Genomic DNA, 23,373 nt, shown 5'->3' with positions numbered 1-23,373 from the left:
AAGTGAGATGGTGAATGCCATAAAATTTTACACCACTGGAAGAATAACTTAAAGGGTGTATTTTTTTAATGTCAGTCTGAGTACTATTCTTAGAATGATAACTTTTTACCTACACACTTTCAAAATATGTATACAGATTTGAATAATGTCATGTCTTGTTCCTAAGCACTCAGACATTTATTTTCTATTTCACGTTCAATGCTTAACCAGTTTTGCTCAGTTTATGTGTTATTAGAATATATTAATTTGCCATGTGACAAAATTTTAATTCTTTGTTCTTACAGTTATATGATGTAATGAAGTGGATATGTTTCTTGTAAATTTTATTTCAGTGCTAGTGATGCCATCAAAGGAGAAGGACTGCAAGAAGGTGTAGACTGGCTTCAAGGTACATCCCAAAATACTGTGCATTTCCAGCTCTTTTTTCCTTTGCATTCACATATTTATTTCCTTGTTTACATTTTATTATCATATCATTGCTTTTTTTCCCTCATTTCCATTTTTTCCTGCTATCAGAAAAAACTATACAGTAAGTATCCAATATTTTGCACCATTTGCTTCTATTACATTTTTCTAAAGGATTTATTTAAATAAAGTAATTGCATATTTAAGATCAATATATGTAAAAACTATAGAAAAAAATAAGTAGGGTAGTAAATTTCTATCAGCTCTTGTAGTAAAAACATATTTGAATTTTGAGATAAATGTTAGTCCTTACTGTCAGTAACCAAAAAATATGTACCATCTTTTAAGAATCATATACTCTGTATATAGTTCCATTTATGAAGAACGTGTTTATTCAACTTTTTGTGTGTGTTTGTGTATGTGTGTGCTTTAGGTGAAAGTTTACAGAGGAAATTAGTTTCTCATTAAACAATACACAAATTGTTTTGTGACATCGGTCGCTAACCCCATGATGTGTCAACACTCTCCACGTCTCCAGCCCAGGTTCCCTGTTCCCATTTGTCCAGTTTTCCTGTCCCTTCCTTCCTTCTAGTCTTTACTTTTGGGCTGGTGTACCCATTTAGTCTCGTATACATGATTGAACTATGAAGCACATTCCTCACGTGTGTTATTTGCCCTATAGACCTGTCTAATCTTTGGCTGAAGGGTGAACTTCAGGAGTCACTTCAGTACTGAGTTAAAAGGGTGCCTAGGGGCCATTCCCTCAGGGTTTCTCCTGTCTCTTTCAGACCAGCAAGTCTGGTCTTACTTTTTTTTTTTTTTTTTTTGTGAATTTGAATTTTCTACATTTTTCTCCTCCTCTATCCAGGACCCTCTGTTGTGATCCTGTCAGAGCAGTCAGTGGTGGCAGCTGGGCACCATCTAGCTGTGCTGCATTCAGTCTGATGGAGGTTGTGGTAGCGTGGTCCATTAGTCTTGTGGACTAATCTTTCCCTTGTGTCTTTGGTTTTCTTTAGTGTCCTTTGCTTCAGCTGGGATGGAACCAATTGATGTATCTTACATGGCCACTTGCAGGCTTTTGAGACCCGAGATGCTACTTACCACAGTCTGATATAGAACATTTTCTTGATAAACTATGTTGTGCCAGTTGAGCTAGATGTACTCAGAGACCATGGTCACTATCCCTCAGCCCAATAACTTGGTCCCTCAGGGCATTTGGTTATGTCTGTGAAGCTTCTATGACTCTGCCTTGGTCAAGTTACGCTGACTTCCCCAGTATTGTGTACTGTCTTACCCTTCACCAAAGTTACCACTTACCTGCAATCTAGTTAGTGTTCCCCCGCCATAACCATCAAAGATTGTCTCTTTCTGTGTTTACACAACTTTTAATATTTATAAATTAGTATTATAAATAATGGCATTTATGGTTTTGTATATATGTGGTTTTCTTTGCTTTTCATCAAAATAATAAACTTTGTTAGGTTGGTACAGGCTTTCTATGTTGTTAGATGCTGTCGAGTAGGCACGCAACTCATGGTGACCCCAGGTACAGTGGAACTAAATGTTGCCTGGTCCTGCACCATCCCCATGATCAGTTGCAGATCGAACTATTGTGATCCATAGGGTTTTCACTGACTGATTTTCTCAGTCTGGAAACTCCTGTGGAACCTGTTCCGCATGACACAAGCCTCCACTGACAGACAAGTGTTGGCTGTGTATGAGGTATATTAGCTGGGAGACAAACCCATGTTTTCTGCACGGAAGGCAAGAATTCTGCCACTGAACCACAATGCTCACACCTCAGGCTTGCTACAGGGAACAAATTAAGATACATCATTTTGCCTAAGGTAGGAATGGTTCCAAGTACAGTGACCCACACTGAACATGTTCTGAGTCAGGCCAAAAAATGAGGCCAAGGACTCCATTTCCATTTGTGAATAGAACAACTAAAGATCATTCCTGTTACGAATCTCTCTGCCCCGAACAAGGGTGAATAACAAAATATTATAAATTCTAGTTGTAGTCTTGTAATTACAAATTATAACTTCTTCTACATTAACTTTTTAATGCCAGTTATGTGTATTTTTTTCTTCTTCTGCATCTTAAAATTATTATAAAAGGATAGCCTACCCTCACATACCTAAAAGGCATAATATTTTTTTGGTTTGAAGTACTGAAATTACATTCGATAAATATTTACATGTGTTATTTATATAACGTATTTTAACTGCGCAGACTAACTCAATTTTTTTCTATTTATGCAGCCATCTTGACATTTATTATTAAACTGCAGAGAGCATTCTAATCATATTTTAAAATCCAGTATAATTTAATTGAGAACCTCTCATGTTTCTCAAACACTGTTGGACAGTTAGTCTGTCCTGTACAGTTGCTATGAGTCAGGATTGACTCAACAGCAATGGGTTAGTGTTTCTCAAAAAGAACTAAGGGGTTTTTCTGTGGCCCCACTAACTCAGAGTCTTAGGCAGTAGTAAAGAAGTAGCCACGGTTGTGGGATTGATTACCCCACAGAACAGATAGGTTACAGAGGAACACCCCACAGAAGATACTATAAAGCATATTTTCTGACCAGACTTCTTATTTTACAAGTGCTTCCCATCATTTATGGTAAAGATATAACATGAATGGAAATCCTATTGCTCACAATAAAGTAATTCAAAGAAGAGCACTTATTGACAATAGACCTGAGCGTTAGTCATCTCAATTTTAGATTTTAGCTCTGTCCTTTTTTTTCTTTTACAAAATATCTCATTTGGAGGCTTCAGAAGGCTGGAAAATTATTTACAGCTATGCAATTGTTTCTGTATAGTCTCTGGTGGTTTTAAAAAGTCTTCATAGTCTACTCAGGGGGTTCTTTTTTTTTTTTTTTTTTTAACAGTTGGGCCACTAGGTGTCAGAATGATTCAGCATCACAGTGCAACTTGCCGAGGCTGGTCTTGGCTGCCCAATTCATGTTTGTTTTTCTTTTCGGATCCATTATCTCTGTCTTACCTCCCAGTTCTTTGTAAGGAGGACACATTATTGAAAACACTGTTGTGCACTCTTGTTGCCATATTATTTTATGTGGCCTTGACAACAGTTCTTTGTAAGGTGAGTAGTATTAGCCCCATTTTATGTAGGCAGCATGGAAAAGAGTAATGGTCCAACAGACATGTTAATTAACCTCTCTAGATATAATTAACTTCTCTTATTATCTCATGATAATTTTCTGTAAAATTAAAAAATAAAATAGCATAAGTTATACAGATTAAATGAGGTATTTTATGTGTTAAAATACCTAGCATAAGCAAGCATTCAGGTATGTCAAGTTTACCTTTTTCAAATAAAATGCTTTGTTTAACAGAGAAGGAAGCTGAGTACATATATAATAAGTGTATCTGTTTGGTTTCAGATAAACACTTTGTTCATATTTTTTATATAATAGTAAACAGTTTATGTTTTGATGCTTCCAGCTGTATTTCTGAATTTGAAAAGAGCTCAAAACCTATTTTTGAAAGAAAGTTACAGTAAATATAAGGGACTAGTCAGTTATTTTTTTAGTCAGTGCCTACAACTCTTAACATGTTAGACAAAGGTGTTTAAGTAAGTCTGACTGAAAGAAGTTCTGAACTTGTATTTCTTTGTTTTGATTCCAGAATTCTGAAAATTTCTAGCATGATAAACAAAAAGGCGTCTGGTTCATTTTGGACCAATTTAAGTTTCAGGTTGGAACTTTTTCAGTTAAATAGTGAATGAGCTCACATTTAGTGCCATAAGTCTGTTTTCCTTTGGAAGGATTTTTCACTATTTTCCTATGTATTATATCCCAAAGTCAAGAACCCCCTGAGTAGACTATGAAGACTTTTTAAAACCACCAGAGACTATACAGAAACAATTGCAGAGCTGTAAATAATTTTCCAGCCTTCTGAAGCCTCCAAATGAGATATTTTGTAAAAGAAATCTGCCCAAATAACTTGTTTTATTTATCAAAAATGTATACAATGCTTCTAAATTTTACTGTAAAATTTTATAAACTTGGGGGTTCCGGTAAAGGAGGATTGAATTCACATACTTAGCTTTATTCTCTCCCCAGATTTCACTAACTGTAAACGGACTTTTTAAAAGACATTAACCCACAAAGACAAAAAGAATGGGAATAGTAAAAATGGTAGCCAAGTTTTGGAAGCTGCATATTTAATGAATGTTGAGTGACTTAACAGACCTGAGAAAGCTGAATCCTAAACTAACACTGGGAAAAGCTGGGAAACAGTCTAATTTACATTGCAGATCCCCTCGAATACTCAGAAATTGAGGAAAATTGGAAGAATAAAGGTGGGGCTGAAAAGAGAAATGCAGTTACACAACCTTCCCCTAAAAGGCGATTGAAGATTTATTCTCTGCTGAGAATCACAGAGGGTCTCCAGACTGGAGAAGACAAGGCGCAGTTGTGCGTGGTGATGCCCAACTGAAGATGAAGATGAACTGAAAGTTCCATACTGAATATTTTAACTGTCTACTGCTTTCTTTGACTTCTCCCAAAATACTGGCAGTAGACAGGAGATAGAGTCATCTTGGAAGAATCAAAATAGCCTAAGAGAGAAGACCTAAAGGTATTAATATCAGAATTCCCACAAAAGTGGCTTATCAGTACACCTGAGAATGAAGACCCATTTGACAAGCCTCACATATTTCCAGATTCTTATCAGCTTGTAGTATTTATTCATGCGTATACACAGATGGCAACATATCATGAAACATTTGAAGGCCAAAAACATTACGAAATAAGAGAACCTAAACAGACAAAAAAAAAAAAAACCAGGTTAGAGGAACTAGAACTTAAGTAGGAAGAATGTTTCAAAAAAACATTACTAATACCTTAAAAATAATAAAATGTATTACTTTCATGAATAAGACCAGGATGCTACTTGAAAACGAACAATCAAAGAACAAAAAAAAAAGAGTTGTTGGAAAATAGGACTAGAATAAACAGTAGAAATGGAAAACTTACTAGAAGGATTAGCAGATAAAGTAGAGGCAAACTCCCAGAAAGTAGAGCAAAAAAGAAAATTGGAAAGAAGAGGTAAGAAAGGGGCTGTTTTAGTTATCTAATGTTGCTATAACAGAGATACCACAAGTGGATGGCTTTAACAGATTGATTTTCTCACAGTCTAGGAGGCTAGAAGTCCAAATTGAGGGTGCCAGCACTAGGGGAAGGTGTTCTCTGTCAGCCCTGGAGGAAGGTCTTTGTCTCTGACCTTCTGCTCCTGGATGATTTTCATGTGGTTTGGCATCTCTTTTTCCCCACCTCTGCTTCTCTCACTTGTTTAATCTCTTTTATATGTCAAGAGAGATTGACTTAAGGTACACCCTACACTAATCCTATCTTGTTAGCATAACAAGCACAACAAGCACAACCTATTGCCAAATGGGATTATAAACCACAGGCATGGAGGTTGGGATTTATTACACATATTTTGGGGTGGGGGGGCACAATTCAGTCCATAACATGGGCCATATTCAGAAGACCAATATTCAAATAGTAGGAATTTCAGAAAGTGGTAACAGAAAACCGAGGGGAACAAATCATCCCATGAATTATCAAACAGTATTTTCCAGAACAGATGAATGAGTTTTCAGTTTGAAAAGGATAAAATTATTCCCACACCAAGGCACATCTTTATGAAACTTCAACACTGAGGACGATGGAACATTCTACGAGTTTCCTGAGAGGAGAGTGGCAGGTTTCATGTAAAGGCTAAGGAAACAGAATGGCATCAGACTTCTCAACAGCAGCACTTGGAAGCTGGAAGATAGTTGGGCAATGTCTGTAAAATCCAAGGGAAAAATGATGAAATTATATTCTCAGGCAATACTAATGTAGTGTGATGGTAGAATAAAGACATTTGCAGCCATGTAAAGCCTCAAAAAGTTATATCATATGCCTTTGCTAAGGTATCCATTAAGAGGAGATATACTACATAAAAACAAGGAAATAAACCAAGAAGAGGAAAACAAGAGACCGTGAAACAAGGAAACACAAGAGAGTGGGAGAAGGAATCCCCAGAATGGTAGTGGAGATCCTAGAGTGATAGATAAATAAAAATCTCGTAAGAGGATAGTTGTGTGGCAGGCATGGAGAACAACTGGTCCAGATTGAAGGATTTGATTCTTCAGGAAGATGAAATTGATAAACTGTGATGTGCATAACCATAGTAAAAGGTTTAAACAGTGTGGGAGTATTGCAGTTGGATTAGTGACAAGTACATAAAAAAAACTAAGCAGACAGGAAAAATAAAATTATTAACTCTAAAGAAAACAAAATGTAGGGAGGGAAGTAAAGGAAAAGTAATCATAGTATACCACCTGTCTCAGCTGTGAATAGCATTTACGTGATATTAATAATGACTATATCACTATGTTAGGAGGATGGGAGTCTTTAGAAGAATCATGAGGGTCGTAGAGTAGCAGCATGGAAGTATGTGAAAGCGAGCTCAATCCTTATATTACATTGAGGGAACCAGTAATTCAAGAAGTGATAAAGTATATTCGGAGATATGAAGGTCACCACCTAAAAGGGAGTTGGAAGTAGTTGCTTCTGAAAGGGAAGAGAAAGGCCGAGGCAAGGAACTGCTGTTTTTCATACAAACTTAGTAGAACTGTTTGGCACTTGAACTACGTGCATGTACAACTTTGAGAAAAATAAGAAGTATATATATTATGAATTGTGTTTTTTAAATACTAGGCGTAGGTTTCTACTGTGTTCCTGCGTATTTGTTTCGAATTACTTAAAAAAAAACAGATCTTCGCCTGTGGACTCAATTTTTTGTTTGTTTTCTGTTATCAGATCAGATCCAGGCTGTGAAGACATGAAAAGATAGTGTTTGGAAATCTCAGCAATTTTCAATTCAAAGAATACACATTTAAGGCAATCTGAATACGTCAGAGTTTTCAAAAGATCTTTATGTATCCAAGAATGCCTTGTAATCTTCTGCTTGCATTTATGGACTCCAAATGAGCTTTTTAAGAATATGGGACTTTAGGTATGCTAATCTGGCCGTTAATTATATGAAAACTACATCTTCTCTCAAAAGGGCGCCCTAGAATTATCAGCCTCTTGGTAAGGGTCTACATTCAATTTTAATTAGAATGTTTAAAAGTCAAAGTTATTAGCTCAGTGTCTCATCATGCTTTATTATGTCTTTTATTTTTAAAATTGTCTGTTTTTAAATTTTAGTTTATGGTGTGTCTTTAAAGAATGAATTGTGCTTGTAAAAAAAGAACTTTAGATATTTATAAGGGACCATGGGTAAGTGATATATATTAAATTTTTGCTGTATGTCGCCATTAATAAAACATAAAATGTAATGTACCAACTGGTGTGCTTTGTTTATGCCGAAAACAATAATGCTGTGTTAAGATGATATTTGGTGTTCTACTTTCATTTTTAAATGATGTGAAACCAAATTAAACTGAATTTATTCATTCAATAAATATTTACTGAACATCTCTACACTGACCAGTCAGGAATAGTCTTAGGCAATGGAGGTACAAGGGAAGCAAGGCACATAGTCTTTGCTTCAGAGAACCTAAAACTTAGTGAGTAAGAATTTGAGATCCTTTTCATACATAGTGTCTGATTTTATCCTCATTGGCTGAGTGAAAATATTGTATCTTCAGATTAAGAGATATAAAAGTGAATTAATGTTAGATTCTTCAATAATTATTATAACTGACTATTTTACTATAGGGAAACCTGGTGGTATAGTGGTTAAGAGCTACAGCTGTTAACCAAAAGGTCATCAGTTTGAATCCACCAGGCACTCCTTGGAAACCCTATGGGGCAGTTCTTCTCTGTCCTATAGGGTTGCTATGAGTCAAAATCAACGCGACAACAACGGGTTTTGGATTTACTATAGTGCTTTGCTAAAATAGATTATGACTCACTAAACTGCTTTTCCTGAATATAAACTGCTTCATAAGTGTTCTTTAGAGTTTTAGACATAGCTCAGGTATCTACTGTATAGAAATTATGTAACTTCTCACAGCTTAACTGAAGACCAAGTATAATTTTAAACTCTGGAAGCTTTCGTTTTAAATTAATCACCAGGAGACAGTTTATGGAGCAGTGGTGTCAGTTCTGGGAAAAAAAAAAAAAGTATAAAGACAGATTGATATGATATATAACTTACATCTATAGCTGTGAAAATGATAGAAATAGAAGGCAAAAGATAAGTGAGTAATAAAGGTGTTTTGTGTTAAGTGCAATAGTGTTACATGTTTTCACAGAGATTTGAATAGAATCATTTTAAAACTACAGTAAAAATTCTACCATCCAGTTTATTATAGTTCAGAAATCTCAGAGAGTTGACAATGAAAGTTAACCAGAAAACATCTAAATTAGAAACCAGTAAAGCAATTCATTGAGACTCTCTAGGCGGATGAACCTAGCCTGGCCCAGAAAGAACTTGTGGCCAACTGAAAAACATGACCACAATACTTTGTAGATCTTTTCATCAAGAAGTGGAGTTCGTTTACCCATGCATTGAATCTGGGCTTGACTCACGACTTGCTTTGGCCAATGGAATGTGGCAGAAGGGATGTTGTTCAATTTCCAGAGTCTAGACCTCAAGAGACATTGCAGCTTCTGACTTCATCATTTGAGGAGCTCCATCCACAACCCATCTGCCAGATGTGTGAGTGAAGCTCCAGCTGAAGGTAGCTGCATGAGTGATCCCAGGTGAAGCCAAAAGATGAGAAATGTTTAGATAGTTTTAAGTCACTAAGTTTTAGAATGGTTTGTTATGCAGCAAGAGAGTAGTACAAACTGAATAGGGTTAATTAGGTAGGCTTTCTGGATTGGCAAGAATGGAGATTTACTCAGGCTAGCTGAACAAATTAGGTCATACTTTAAGGCACATACACTTGACAGTAAGAGAAATAGGAATCTTACAGAAATGTAGGAATTAATAGGGACAGGTTTCATGGATCCAGAACCTGGAAGGTCATTTTGCACACAAGGTGAATCTAGGCATCAGCAAGAGTTTGATCCTCCATCATTCTTCACTGATCTCTACATGTCTATCCTCACCCTTTACCAACTGATTTATTCTGTTAGGGTTTCCAAGCGTGCTTTCATAACAGCAAATCTGACTGGCCTATGCTATTTGCTATTATTTGGGCAAAACTTTTCACCCCAAGGCAAATCATACATCATTTTCTATTCTATGGGTTAGGTATTTACTCCTGGTCCAATTAGCTGTGGCCCATAGAAAAGAAGATAATATGTAGTATAGGACAGCTTGTGGTTGCCTTCCCACCAAATTCTTTAGCCCTGAGAAGTATCGTAAGTCACTTATTCAGTGCAGAAATGTCAGAATAGATCTCTCAACCATGCCTCAAACTAAGCCAGTAAATTTGAAGATTTCTTAATTTTCTAGGGTATTTTTCAGATACTTCAGATACTCTCAGGCTCACCATCTTGTGTCAGCTGCTATTCCTTGTGGGCCCCAACCAACCATGGGTAAGTGCATCCTGACAGTGCCCCACATCATGCCCACATCTCTCACTTCCTGCTTCTGAATTTCCCTCTTTTTGTTTTCATGTCCCCACCACTACTCTACCCAAACATGCACAGCCCTGCTAGGAGCCTTTGACCAGTGTGGGAAACCTTTGACCAGTGTGAGACTGAAGCCAGTGAATAAATTCTTCCCTTTTTCTGTCTTCCCCCCATTAATCATGGACAGTTTTGAGACTCACTATGTATAACTTCTGGATGATTCCTCTGAATCTAGCGTTAGTCATACTTAGCATCCAGCTCAATAACACATCATCATACTGTCTCCTAACTGCTTCGTTCTCTTTGTCCATCATTGTACTCCTTAATAAAGTGATAACACAAAGTATTTCTGCCTCAGGAATGCAGGCTGGAGAACCCAGGCTGTGACCAACACCATTTCTCAAATTTTGATCAGAATCACCTGTGGTGATTATATATGTAGTAAAGTTTGAGAAGCTCTAGGATTTTGAAACATAACACAGGTCACCCTGAAGTAAGCAGTGTTATAATCAGTTGATCAAAAGTTATCTTGCAAGTTCTAGTTCTGGGTAAATTGGAGTAACAACACTCCACCCTCTCTCTCCCACTGATGCAACTATAAAGCCTGGACAGGATGCATGAAGCAGCTGTTTGAAGATTCTGAAAAGGAAATAGTAGCAGCAGATTGAAGAAGACCAGAATTTAAAGTACCACCAAATCAGCAATGAGTTTACCAATCATTTTTCCTATGTTATCTCCTTGGCGTGTTAAGGCAGCTTAAAACCCAGAACTGAGTATTGGTACAGTCAGAGCATTCCAGGAGAAGTTCTCTAGCTCTGAATCAAAGAGTGGTAAAGGGGTCTCCTAATGATCAGAAAAAGTTAAGGAAATACTCCATTTTTCTTCATTTTATACACCAGTCCCCACACAATCCAAGGGTATCGGAGCAGAATAGCAGCTGCAGTGGGTAAACCATAAAAAAAAATGCCTAAAATTCTGCTGAGGGAGAAGCTTCACTATAATCAGAGGAACTGTGTTCCCATGAAAGTGTGAATCCTCATTGCTTTTGTTACTTCCGTCCTTCCACCACTCAGCACCAGGTGTGGGCATAATCTCAGAAAATGTCAGGGGCAAGGTACATAGAGCTCCAGCTTTCTGGCTGGATAATCAAAAAAGGAAACCCCAGGGAACCAGAAAGCTCAGGAGAGATTGAAAAAGGAGCTTGCTAAGACAACCCCCATGAAATTGTTTATTAACTCCAAGGCTCACCCTTAAGCTACGCATGCACGGATCTGAGCCTTAATAGGATACATAGACTTTGAGAACTGAACTTCAGAGTAGACCGTGACCCAAGTCAAAGACAGGGTGCTGGGTGGCACACACATAGGACAGGTCTCGATAAGATTGTAAAGGCTTCGAAAACAGAACTGACACATTGAAATTACAAATCCGGGAAAGCTGGTTGGAATTTTTGGTTGGAATCCACCAGTTTATTGCCTGCTAAAACAAAATTATCAGCATTCTCCATAGAAATGAAACAAAACTCAATATCATAATGTAATATTAAAAATATCCAGGATGCAATCCAAAATTACTAAGTATGTGAAAACCAGGAAAATCTTAACTCATGCAAAAGGAAAGTTACAGATGCCAGTTTCAAGGTGACACACATACTGAAGTTAACGGACAAAGACTTTAAAGCAGCTATTATAAAAATGCTCAAAGTAAGGGTGAACACCCTTGAAATAAATGGAAAGCTAGAAAGTCTTGGCATAGAACTAGAAGATATAAAGATGTGAATGAGAATTTTAGAACTGAAAAATAGAATAACTGCAATAAAAACTCCCTGAATGCATTCAGAAACAGAATGGAAATGACAAAAGAAAGATTCCATGAACTTCAAGGCAGATTAATAGAAATTATCCAAACTTAATAGCAGAGAGAAAACAGATTGAATGAAAAACAGAGCCTCAGAAACCTGTGAGGCAATACAGCTATGTGTAACATTTACATAATCAGAGTCGCAGAGAGGAGAAAGAGTACAGTGTATAAAAAGTAGTTGATACAACCATTTTGGAAAATGATATGGTGCTTCCTTAGAAAGCTAGAAATAGAAATACCGTACGATCCAGCAATCCCACTCCTAGGAATCTATCCTAGAGAAATAAGAGCTGTCACACAAATAGACATATGCACACCCGTGTTTATTGCAGCATTGTTCACAACAGCAGAAAGATGGAAACAACTTAAGTGCCCATCAACAGATGAATGGATAAAACAAACTATGGTATATACACACAGTGGAATAGTACACAACGATAAAGAACAGTGATGAATCTTTGAAGCATCTCACAACATAGATGAATCTGGAGGGCATTATGCTAAGTGAAATAAGTCAATCACAAAAGGACAAATATTCTGTGAGATCACTATTATAAAAACTCATGAAAAAGCTTACACATAAAAAGAAACAATCTTCGAGTGTTACGAGGAAGGGAGCAATGGGAAGGGAAAAACACTAAATAGGCAATAGATAAGTGGTAACTTTGGTGAAGCGTAAGACAGTACACAATACTGGGGAAGCCAGCACAACTCGATCAAGGCAAGGTCATGGAAGCCTCATAGACACATCCAAACTCCCTGAGGGACCAAATTACTGGGACTAAGGGCTGGGGTCTATGGTCTCAGAGGACATCTAGGTCAATTGGCATAACAGTTTATAAAGAAAATGTTCTACATCCTACTTTGGTGAGTAGCATCCGGGGTCTTAAAAGCTTATGAGCAGCCATCTAAGATACTCCACTGGTCTCATCCTATCTGGAGCAAGGGTGAATGAAGAAAACCAAAGACATAAGGGAAAGATTAGCCCAAAGGACTAACGGACCACAAGTGCCATCTCCACCAGACTGAGTCCAGCACAGCTAGATGGTGCCCAGCTACCGCCACCAACTGCTCTGACAGGGATAACAATGAAGGGTCCCAGAAAGAACTGGAGAAAAATGTGGAACAAAATTCTAACTCACACACACACAAAAAAGAAACCAGACTTACTGGTCTGATAGAGAGTGGAGAAACCCTGACAGTATAGCCCCTGGATACCCTCTTAGCTTAGTCATGAAGTGACTCCTGAGGTTCACCCTTCAGCCAAAGATTAGACAGGCCCATAAAGCAAAATGAGGTTAAAGGGGCACATTGACCCAGGGGTAAGAACAAGAAGACAGGAGGGGACAGGAAAGCTGGTAATGAAGAACCCAAGATCAAGAAGGGGTGAGTGTTGACATGCTGTGGGGTTGGCAACCAATGTCACAAAACAATATGTGTATTAATTGTTTAGTGAGAAACTAATTTGCTCTGTAAACCTTCATGTAAAGTACAATAAAAAAAAAAGTAGTTGAAGAAATACTGGCTAAAAACATCCCAAATTTGAAGGACATAAGCCTACATATCGCAGAACCTCGGCTTGAAAGCAGCCAGAGAAAATAACACATTACTTACAGGGAACAATGATTCAAATGACGTCAGATTTCTCATCAGAAAACGTGGAGGCCAGAAAGCAGTGGCACACTTCTTAAAGTGCTGAGAAAAGAACTGTCAACACAGAATTCTGTACCCAGCAAAAATAGCCTTGAAGAATGAAGATAAAATGAGGATATTTTCAGAATAAGAAAACCGGCAGCATTTGTTGCCACCAGACATCCTCTAAAATAATTGCTAAAGGAAGTTCTTCAAACAGAGGGAAATGAAACCAGAAGGAAACTTAACATCTGGCATTCTTTAAAAGTGTTTAACAGTTTAAAACATTGTCTTCTGAAGTTTTCAACGTATGTAGATGTAATACATAAAACAACTACAAAATAAATGGGGAACATGAAGGGACCTATATGGTGGTTTCTACATAAACTTTTGAAGTGGTAAATTAATTATTCTAAATAGGCTGTGAAAGTATATATTGTAATCCCTAAAGAAACCACTACAAAACAGTTTACAAATATAGTCAAAAACATAACAGAGACTGCCCTGACAGGGAGCGCAACAGAGAACCCCTGAGGGAGCAGGAGATCAGTGGAATGCAGACACCAAATTCTCATAAAAAGACCAGACTTAATGGTCTGACTGAGACCAGAGGAATCCCGGCGGTCATGGTCCCCAAACCTTCTGTTGGCACAGGACAGGAACCATCCCCGAAGACAACTCATCAGACATGAAAGGGACTGGACAGTGGGTAGGAGAGAGATGCTGATGAAGAGTGAGCTAATTATATCAGGTGGACACTTGAGACTGTGTTGGCATCTCCTGTCTGGAGGGGGGATGGGAGGATAGAGAGAGTTGGAAGCTGGCAAAATTGTCACGAAAGGAGAGACTGGAAGGGCTGACTCATTAGGGGGAGAGCAAGTGGGAGAACGGAATAAGGTGTATATAAACTTATATGTGACAGCCTGACTTGATTTGTAAACGTTCACTTGAAGCTCAATAAAAGTTAAAAAAATAACAGATAAAATGGAATACTAAAATATGTTCAAATATTTCAAAAGAAGGCAGAAAAGAGGAAGAAGAATAACAACGACAACAAAAATGGAACAAACATAAAACAGTAAAATGGTACACCTAAATCCAAACATCAGTACATACACCATTGCTGTTGAGTTGATTCCAACTCAGATAGAACTGCCTCAGAATTTCCACAGCTGTAATCTTTATGAAAGCAGATTGCCACATCTTTCTCCCACAGAGCTGGTGGCTTCAAACCGGCCACCTTTTAGTTAGCTAAGCTCTTAACCACTGCGTTACCAGGGCTCCTCCAAACATATCAATAGTTACATTAAATGTAAATGGTCTAAACACAACAAATAAAAGATTGAACGGGTAAAAAAGCATTACATTGCCCAGCTATTTGGTGTCTACAAGTAACTTACTTCAAACAATGATTTGCCATCAGTCAATTCTGACTCATGGTAAGCTAAAAATAAAAAGATGGAAAAATTTATCATGCAAGCACTAATCAAAAGAAAACTGTAGTGGGTACATTAATATCAAAGGAGATTTCAGAGCAAAGAAAATTAGCAAGGACAAAGAAATATTACATAAAGATTAATGTAATTAATGTCAATTCACCAAGAAGACTTAACGTTCCTAAATGTGTATGCACCTAAGAACAGCTTCAAAATACATGAAGCAAAAAACTGACAACTGAGATGGACAAATCCACAATTATATTTGGAGACTTCAAAACCCTTTCAATAATTGATAGAACCCGTAGACCAAGGAGATAAGCAGGTACAGAAAAAGAACTGAACATACCACCAACCAACTAGATCTAGTTGACATTTATAGAACAATCCACCCAACAATAGCAAAATACATACTCTTCAAGTACATTTGGAATATTCACCAAGATAGACCATAACCTGGGTCTGTTAAGTCTTAACAGATTTAAAAGAATTGGAATCTCCCTGCTTCCACTCTTCCTCACCAATAGTGTTTTCTCTGCATAGAAACCAGTATCCATTTTCTTTTAAAAACTAAAACATTGTATTACTTTCCTGTTCTCAAAAATAGCTTCCCATCATGCCTTAAAACCAAAACCTTGCCAGAGCCTACAAAGATTGCTACCTGACATGTTCTAACTACTCCTACAGCCTCCTTTCCAATCACTTTTGCCCTATCTCACTGTGCTAGCTACATTGCACTTATTTACTGTTTCTCACAATAGCTAAGCCCTTTCTCATCCCAAGACTACTGCCCTTGCTTTCTTCTCTCTGGAATGCCCTTCCCTGGATCCTTGCCTGTCTCATTACTTCAGTTGATTCAAGGCAGTTCCTCAGAGTCGCCATCACTGATGATCATACCAAAACCAGTAAAGCCACCTTCCTCCCCTATTTAATTTTCTTCATAGCATTTTATCACTGCTTAATATTATGTATATTTATGTATTCATTGTTGATCTTACAACCAGAAAAAAAACTCCATGAGTACAAGGAACTTTATTCATTCACTACCTGCTAAGTGCCTTGGACACCATGTGGCACATAAGAGGTCATATTTGTTGAATAAATGAATGAATGAATATATATATAATTCAATATTATATGTAAATGTTGCTCTGGTCCCGGAATTTTTGGTGCATAGTAAAATTTCAAAAAAGAAATACTAGTGAAGCTTAATATTTTGATTATGTTAATTGAAATAAAATATTAAATTATTTTGTAATTAATTGCTTTTATGCTTTCAGTTGTTACGGCTCGTTTCTTTAAGCTTATAACCACGAGGTACAAGGCTAGTAGTGTAATATTTTTCATTGTGTTAGGAATAAATTTAGACTGAATTCTGCTTTTGGTATGGTGGAATAAGTTCCTAAGGCCAACCCTCCCACAGATACAAACTCGGGACAACAACACACAGAAAATTTCAACTACCCGAAGGCTCTTAAAAATGAACAGAATCAGGCATATTTTGGAGCGGAGTTCAATCTTGGAAGGTGAAACTGGCATGGGGTGGTTTCCCATTTGGGGGCTCTAGCCTGAGGGCAGGTCACAGTCACAGCACAACATTAGATGGCTAAAACTCTGACAGAAAACCTGCGTTTTTCTGGCCTGAAGAACTGAGGACAGAGCATGGGGCAACCAAAGCCACTGGAAAGTGAAAGAGAAACATACTGTAGAGGAGAAATCAAGAGAAAAGGAATCCTAGATCTGAGTATAAATTTTCCCAAGCCTGTGTCTGAGCCCCAAACCACACATGAACAGGGCAGACTCAAAGCAGCTTTCAGCTAAAGCTAAAGGAATTTAAGACTGAGCTGCTGCCCACCGTGAGCAAAGTTCGCAGTTGAGTCTAACCAATGTAATGTTTTGTTTTGTTTTTAATTTTTATCGTCCATTAAGTGAAAGTTTACAAATGAAGTCAGTCTCTCATACACAAATTTATATACAACTTGCTATATACTTCTAATTGCTCTCCCCCTAATGAGACAGCCCACTCTCTCCCTCTACTCTCTCTTTTCACGCCCATTCTGCCAGCTTCTAACCCCCTCTGCCTTCTCATCTCCCCGCCAGATAGGAGATGCCAACATAGTCTCAAGTGTCTACTTGATCCAAGAAGCTCATTCTTCACCAGCATCTTTTTCTATCCCATTGTCCAGTCAAACCCCTGTCTGAAGAGTTGGCTTTGGGAACGGTTGCTGTCCTGGGCTAACAGAAGGTCTAGGGGTCATGACGATAGAGGTCCTTCTAATCTCAGTCAGACCACTAAGTCTGGTCTTTTTATGAGAATTTGGGGTCTGCATCCCACTGCTCTTCTGCTCCCTCAGGGGTTCTCTGTCGTATTCCCTGTCAGGGCAGTCATCGATTGTAGCCAGGCACCATCTAGTTCTTCTGGTCTCAGGCTGATGTAGTCTCTGGTTTATGTGGCCCTTTTTGTCTCTTGGGTTCATAATTATCTTGTGTCCTTGGTGTTCTTCATTCTCCTTTGGTCCAGGTGGGTTGAGACCAATTGATGCATCTTAGATGGCTGCTTGCTAGCATTTAAGACCCCAGACACTACTCTTCAAAGTGGGATGCAGACTGTTTTCTTAATAGATTTTATTATGCCAATTGACTTAGATGTCCCCTGAAACCATGGTCCCCAACCCCCCGCCCCTGCTGCACTGGCCTTCGAAGCATTCAGTTTATTCAGGAAACTTGTTTGCTTTTGGTTTAGTCCAGTTGTGCTGACCTCGCCTGTATTGTGTGTTGTCTTTCCCTTCACCTAAAGTAGTTCTTATCTACTATCTAATTAGTGAGTACCCCCTCCCTCCCTCACTCCCTCCCCCTTCTCGTAACAATCAAAGAATATTTTCTTCTCTGTTTAAACTATTTCTTGAGCTCTTGTAATAGTGGTCTTAAACAATATTTGTCCTTTTGCAACTGACTAATTTCACTCAGCATGCCTTCCAGATTCCTCCATGTTATGAAATGTTTTACAGGTTCATCACTGTTCTTTATCGATGTATAGTATTCCATTGTGTGAATATACCATAATTTATTTGTCCCTTCATCCGTTGATGAGCACCTTGGTTGCTTCCATCTTTTCGGTATTGTAAACAGTGCTGCAGTGAACATGGGTGTACATATATCTGTTCGTGTTAAGGCTTTTATTTCTCTAGGATATATTCCAAAGAGTGGGAATGCTGGATCATATGGTAGTTCTAATTCTAGCTTTTTAAGGAAGCACCAAATCGATTTCCAAAGTGGTTGTACCATTTTACATTCCCACCAGCAGTGTATAAGTGTTCCAGTCTCTCCACAACCTCTCCAACATTTATTATTTTGTGTCTTTTGGATTCATGCCAGCCTTGTTGGAGTGAGATGAAATCTCATTGTAGTTTTGATTTGCATTTCTCTAATGGCTAATGTGGAATCCCTGGTGGAATAGTGGTTAAGTGCTATGGCTACTAACCAAAGGGTCAGCAGTTCGAATCCGCCAGGCGCTCCTTGGAAACTTTATGGGGCAGTTCTCCTCTGTCCTGTAGGGTCACTATGAGTCAGAATCAACTCGACGGCACTGGGTTCTGGGTCAGCTATGTAGTTTTTCTTCTGCATTGTTAGTAATGTTTTGTATACTGTTTATGCCACGTATTAGGGCTCCTAGCATTGTCCCTATTTTTTCTTCCATGATCTTTATCATTTTAAATTTTATATTTAGGTCTTTGATCCATTTTGAGCTCGTTTTTGTGTATGGTGTGACGTATGGGTCTTGTTTCTTTTTTTTGCAGGTGGATATCCAGTTATGCCAGCACCATTTGTTAAAAGGACTGTCTTTTCCCCATTTAACTGATTTGGGGCCTTTGTCCAATATCAACTGCTCATATGTGGATGGATTTATATCTGGATTCTCAATTCTGTTCCACTGGTCTATGTATCTGTTGTTTCACCAGTACCAGGCTGTTTTGACTACTGTGGTGGTATAATAGGTTCTAAAATCAGGTAGAGTGAGGACTCCCACTTTGTTCTTCTTTTTCAGTAATGCTTTACTTCTCCAGGGCCTCTTTCCCTTCCATATGAATTTGGTGATTTGTTTCTCCATCTCATTAAAAAATGTCACTGGAGTTTGGATCAGAATTGCATTAAATCTATAGATCGCTTTTGGTAGAATAGACATTTTTACAATGTTAAGTTTTCCTATCCATGAGCAAGTGTTTTCCCACTTATGTAGGTGTCTTTTGGTTTCTTGCAGAAATGTTTTGTAGTTTTCTTTGTATGTCTTTTACATCTCTGGTAAAATTCATTCCTAAGTATTTTATCTTCTTGGGGGCTATTATAAATCGCATTGATTTGGTGATTTCCTCTTCGAAGTTCTTTTTGTTGGTGTAGAGGAATCCAACTGATTTTTGTATGCTTATCTTGTATCCCGATACTCTCCTGAACTCTTCTATTAGTTTCAGTAGTTTTCTTGAGGATTCCTTAGGGTTTTCTGTGTATAAGCTCATGTCATCTGCAAATAGAGATACTCTTACTTCTTCCTCGCCAATCTGGATGCCCTTTATTTTTTATCTAGCCTAATTGCTCTGGCTAGACCTCCAGCACAATGTTGAATAACCATGGTGATAAAGGGCATCCTTTTCTGTTTCCTGATCTCAAAGGAAATGCTTTCAGGCTCTCTCCTTTTAGGATGATGTTGGCTATTGGCTTTGTATAAATGCCCTTTATTATGTTGAGGAATTTTCCTTCTATTCCTATTTTGCTGAGAGTTTTTGTCATGAATGGGTGTTGGGCTTTGTTGAATGCCTTTTCTGCATCAATTGAGAAAATCATGTGATTCTTGTCTTTTGTTTTATTTATATGACAGATTACATTGTTTTTCTAATGTTGAAGCATCCCTGCATACCTGGTATGAATCCCACTTGGTCATGGTGAATCATTTTTTTGATATGTTGTTGAATTCTATTGGCTAGAATTTTGTTGAGGATTTTTGCATCTAAGTTTGTGAGGGATGTAGGTCTGTAATTTTCTTTTTTTTACGGTGTCTTTACCTGGTTTTGGTATCAGGGATATGCTGGCTTCATAGAATGAGTTTGGGAGTATTCCAACCTTTTCTATGCTCTGAAATACCTTTAGTAGTAGTGGTGTTAACTCTTTTCTGAAAGTTCGGTAAAACTCTGCAGTGAAGCCGTCCAGACCAGGGCTTTTTTTTGTTGGGAGTTTTTTGATTACCTTTTCAATCTCTTCTTCTGTTATGGGTCTATTTGTTGTTCTACTTCTGTTTGTGTTAGTTTACATAGGTAGTGTGTTTCTAGGAATTCATCCATTTCTTCTAGGTTTTCAAGTTTGTTAGAGTACAATTTTTCATAGTAATCTGATATGATTCTTTTAAGTTCAGTTGGGCCTGTTATAAATCACCCAGCTCATTTCTTATTTGGGTTATTTGCTTCCTCTCCTGTTTTTCTTTTGTCAGTTTGGCCAATGGTTTACCAATTTTGAAAAATTTTTCAAAGAACCAACTTTTGGTGTTGTTAATTCTTGCAATTGTTTTTCTGTTTTCTATTTCATTTAGTTCTGCTCTAATTTTTATTATTTGCTTTCTTCTGGTGCCTGAGGCTTTCTTTTGTTGCTCCCTTTCTATTTGTTCAAGTTGTAGGGATAATTCTTTAATTTTGCTTTTTTTTTCTTTTGGTATGTGTGCATTTATTAATATAAATTGACCTCTGAACCCTGCTTTCACTGTGTCCCAAAGGTTCTGATAAGAAGTGTTTTCATTCTCATTGGATTCTATGAATTTCCTTATCCATCCTTATGTCTTCTATAATCCAGTCTTTTTTGAGCAGGGTATTGTTCAGTTTCCAAGTATTTGGTTTCTTTTCCCGTTATTGATTTCTACTTTTATGGCCTTATGGTCAGAGAAGATGTTTTGCAATATTTCAATGTTTTGGATTCTGCTAAGGCTTGCTTTATGACCTAATATGTGGTCTGTCCTAGAGAATGTTCCATGTGTACTAGAAAAGAAATTATACTTGGTTGATGTTGGGTGGAGTGTTCTGTATATGTCTATGAGGTCAAGTGGGTTTATTGTGGAATTTAGACCTTCCGTGTCTTTATTGAGTTTCTTTCTGGATGTCCTGTCCTTCACCAAAAGTGGTATGCTGAGGTCTCCTACTATAATTGTGGAGCTATCTATCTCACTTTTCAATGCTGATAGAGTTTGTTTTATGTATCTTGCAGCCCTGTCATTGGGTGCATAAATATTTGATATAGTTATACCCTCCTGGTATATTGTCCCTTTAATCATTATATAGTGTCCTTCCTTATCTTTTATGACGGATTTAACTTTAAAGTCTATTTTGTCAGAAATTAATATTGCCACTCTTGCTCTTTTTTGATTGTTGTTTGCATGATATATTTTTTTCCATCCTTTAAGTTTTAGTTTGGTTGTGTCTCTAAGGTGTGTCTCCTGTAGGCAGCATAGAGACGGATCATGTTTTTTAATCCATTCTGCCACTCTCTGTCTCTTTATTGGTGCGTTTAGTCTATTTGCGTTCAGTGTAATTATGGATAAGTATGAATTTAGTGCTATCATTTTGATGTCTTTTTTTTGTGTTGTTGACAGTTTCTTTTTCCCACTTAATTTTATGTGCTGAGTAGATTATTTTATATACTGTCCTTTCCTCATATTTGTTGTTGATTTTGTTTCTGCCGAGTATTTTTTTCTTATATTTTATTTTGATGAGTAGGATAGTTTGTCTCCTTTGTGGTTACCTTATTATTTACCACTATTTTTCTAAATTTAAACCTAACATTTATTTCTTTATGTCACCTTCTCTTGCTCTCCATATGGAAGATCTATGACTACATTTCTTAGTCCCTCTTTATTGTTTTAATGTTGTATTCTTTTACATTATAACATCGCTGTTTCCGTGTTTTTAGCATTTTTTTATCTTGATTTATTTCCGTGATTTCCCTGTCTGGGTTGACATCTGATTGCTTTGCCCAGTGTTCTTGTCTTGGGTTGATACCTGATATTATTGATTTTCTAACCAAAGAACTCCCTTTAGTATTTCTTGTAGTTTTGGTTTGGTTTTTATGAATTCCCTAAACTGCTGTTTATCTGGAAATGCCCTAATTTCACCTTCATATTTGAGAGACAGTTCTCCTGGATACATGATTCTTGGCTAGTAATTTTTTTCCTTCAATGCTTTATAAGTCATCCCTTTGCCTTCTTGCCAGCATGTTTCTGCCATGTAGTCCAAGCTTATTCTTACTGACTCTCCTTTGTAGGTGACTTTTCATTTATCCCTAACTGCTCTTAAAATTCTCTTATTATCTTTGGTTTTGGCAAGTTTGATCATAATATGTCTTGGTGACTTTCTTTTAAAATCTACCTTACGTGGAGTTGGATGAGCATCTTGAATAGATAACTTCTCATCTTTCACGATATCAGGGAGGTTTTCTGCCAACAAATCTTCAACAATTCTCTCTATATTTTCTGTTTTCCCTCCCTGTTCTGGTACTCCAATCACTCGTAGGTTATTTCTCTTGATAGAGTCCCACATGATTCTTAAGGTTTCTTCATTTTTTTTTTTTTAATTCTTTTATCTGATTTTTCTTCAAATATATTGGTGCCAAGTGCTTTATCTTCAAGTTCACAGATTCTGCCTTCCACTTGCTCAATTCTGCTCCTCTGACTTTCTATCAAGTAGTCTTAGTCTGTAATTTTATTGTTAATCTTCTGAATTTGTGATTGCTGTCTGTCTATGAATTTTTAAAACTTACTAAATTTTTCATTGTGTTCCTGAATAATCTTTTAAATTTCTTCAACTGCTTTATCTGTGTGTTCCTTGTTCCTTGGCTTGTTCTGAGTATTGCCTGATTTCCCCTCCTGATGTCTTGAAGAGTTCTGTATATTAACCTTTTGTGTTCTGCTTCTGGTAATTCCAGGAATGCACTTTTGTCTAGAAGATCCCTCGATTCTTTGTTTTGAGAGCTTGTTGAGGCGATCATGGTCTGTTTCTTAATGTGACTAGATGTTGACTGTTTTCTCCGAGCCATCTATAAGTTATTGTATTAGTTTATTTTATGTTTGCTTACTGTATCATAGCTTCTTGCTTTTTTTTTTGTTTTGATATGCCCTAATGGGTTGCTTGAGTGATCTAGCTTGAGTATTTGCACCTTTGGCGCTCTGAGATCCTGTCCCCTGATTCCTAGAGCTATTATCAGGTGTATCAGTATACGAGTCCAATCACTTTTCTTGTATGAATTCAGCTCAGGTGTCCAGGTAGCTGATCATCAAGTGTATGGTACAGGCTCTGTCCTACAGTCTTAGAGGGGCAGGGGTGATTGGTGCAGGTACCAATATCTGGTTGCAGCAGGGGGTCACACTCTGAAAAAGGCAGAGTGCTAAGAATCATCCCCCAAGTTCTCTGAGGAAAGTGTGTCCCTGTTCCCTAGAGTGTACAGGTGGGTAGGTTC

The 23,373-nt window shown here is 37.5% G+C and overlaps 1 protein-coding gene across 1 annotated transcript in view; it reads left to right on the top strand.

The window, feature by feature from the left end:
* Positions 1–8,017, top strand: part of ARL6 (ADP ribosylation factor like GTPase 6) — a 45,630-nt gene extending 37,613 nt beyond the window's left edge. Inside the window, exons 7-8 of the mRNA XM_003410341.4 lie at positions 333–388; positions 7,250–8,017. Of these exons, the coding sequence (XP_003410389.1) occupies positions 333–388; positions 7,250–7,275 (82 nt within the window). The 3' untranslated portion in view covers positions 7,276–8,017. The remainder of the gene's footprint in view (positions 1–332; positions 389–7,249) is intronic.
* The last annotated feature ends 15,356 nt before the right edge of the window (positions 8,018–23,373 follow it).

This window comes from Loxodonta africana, chromosome 20 (assembly GCF_030014295.1).
Source record: "Loxodonta africana isolate mLoxAfr1 chromosome 20, mLoxAfr1.hap2, whole genome shotgun sequence".
In the NCBI taxonomy this organism is placed as follows: domain Eukaryota; kingdom Metazoa; phylum Chordata; class Mammalia; order Proboscidea; family Elephantidae; genus Loxodonta; species Loxodonta africana.
Note: the sequence above shows the minus strand (reverse complement) of the source record. Positions and strands in the feature narration are given on the sequence as shown.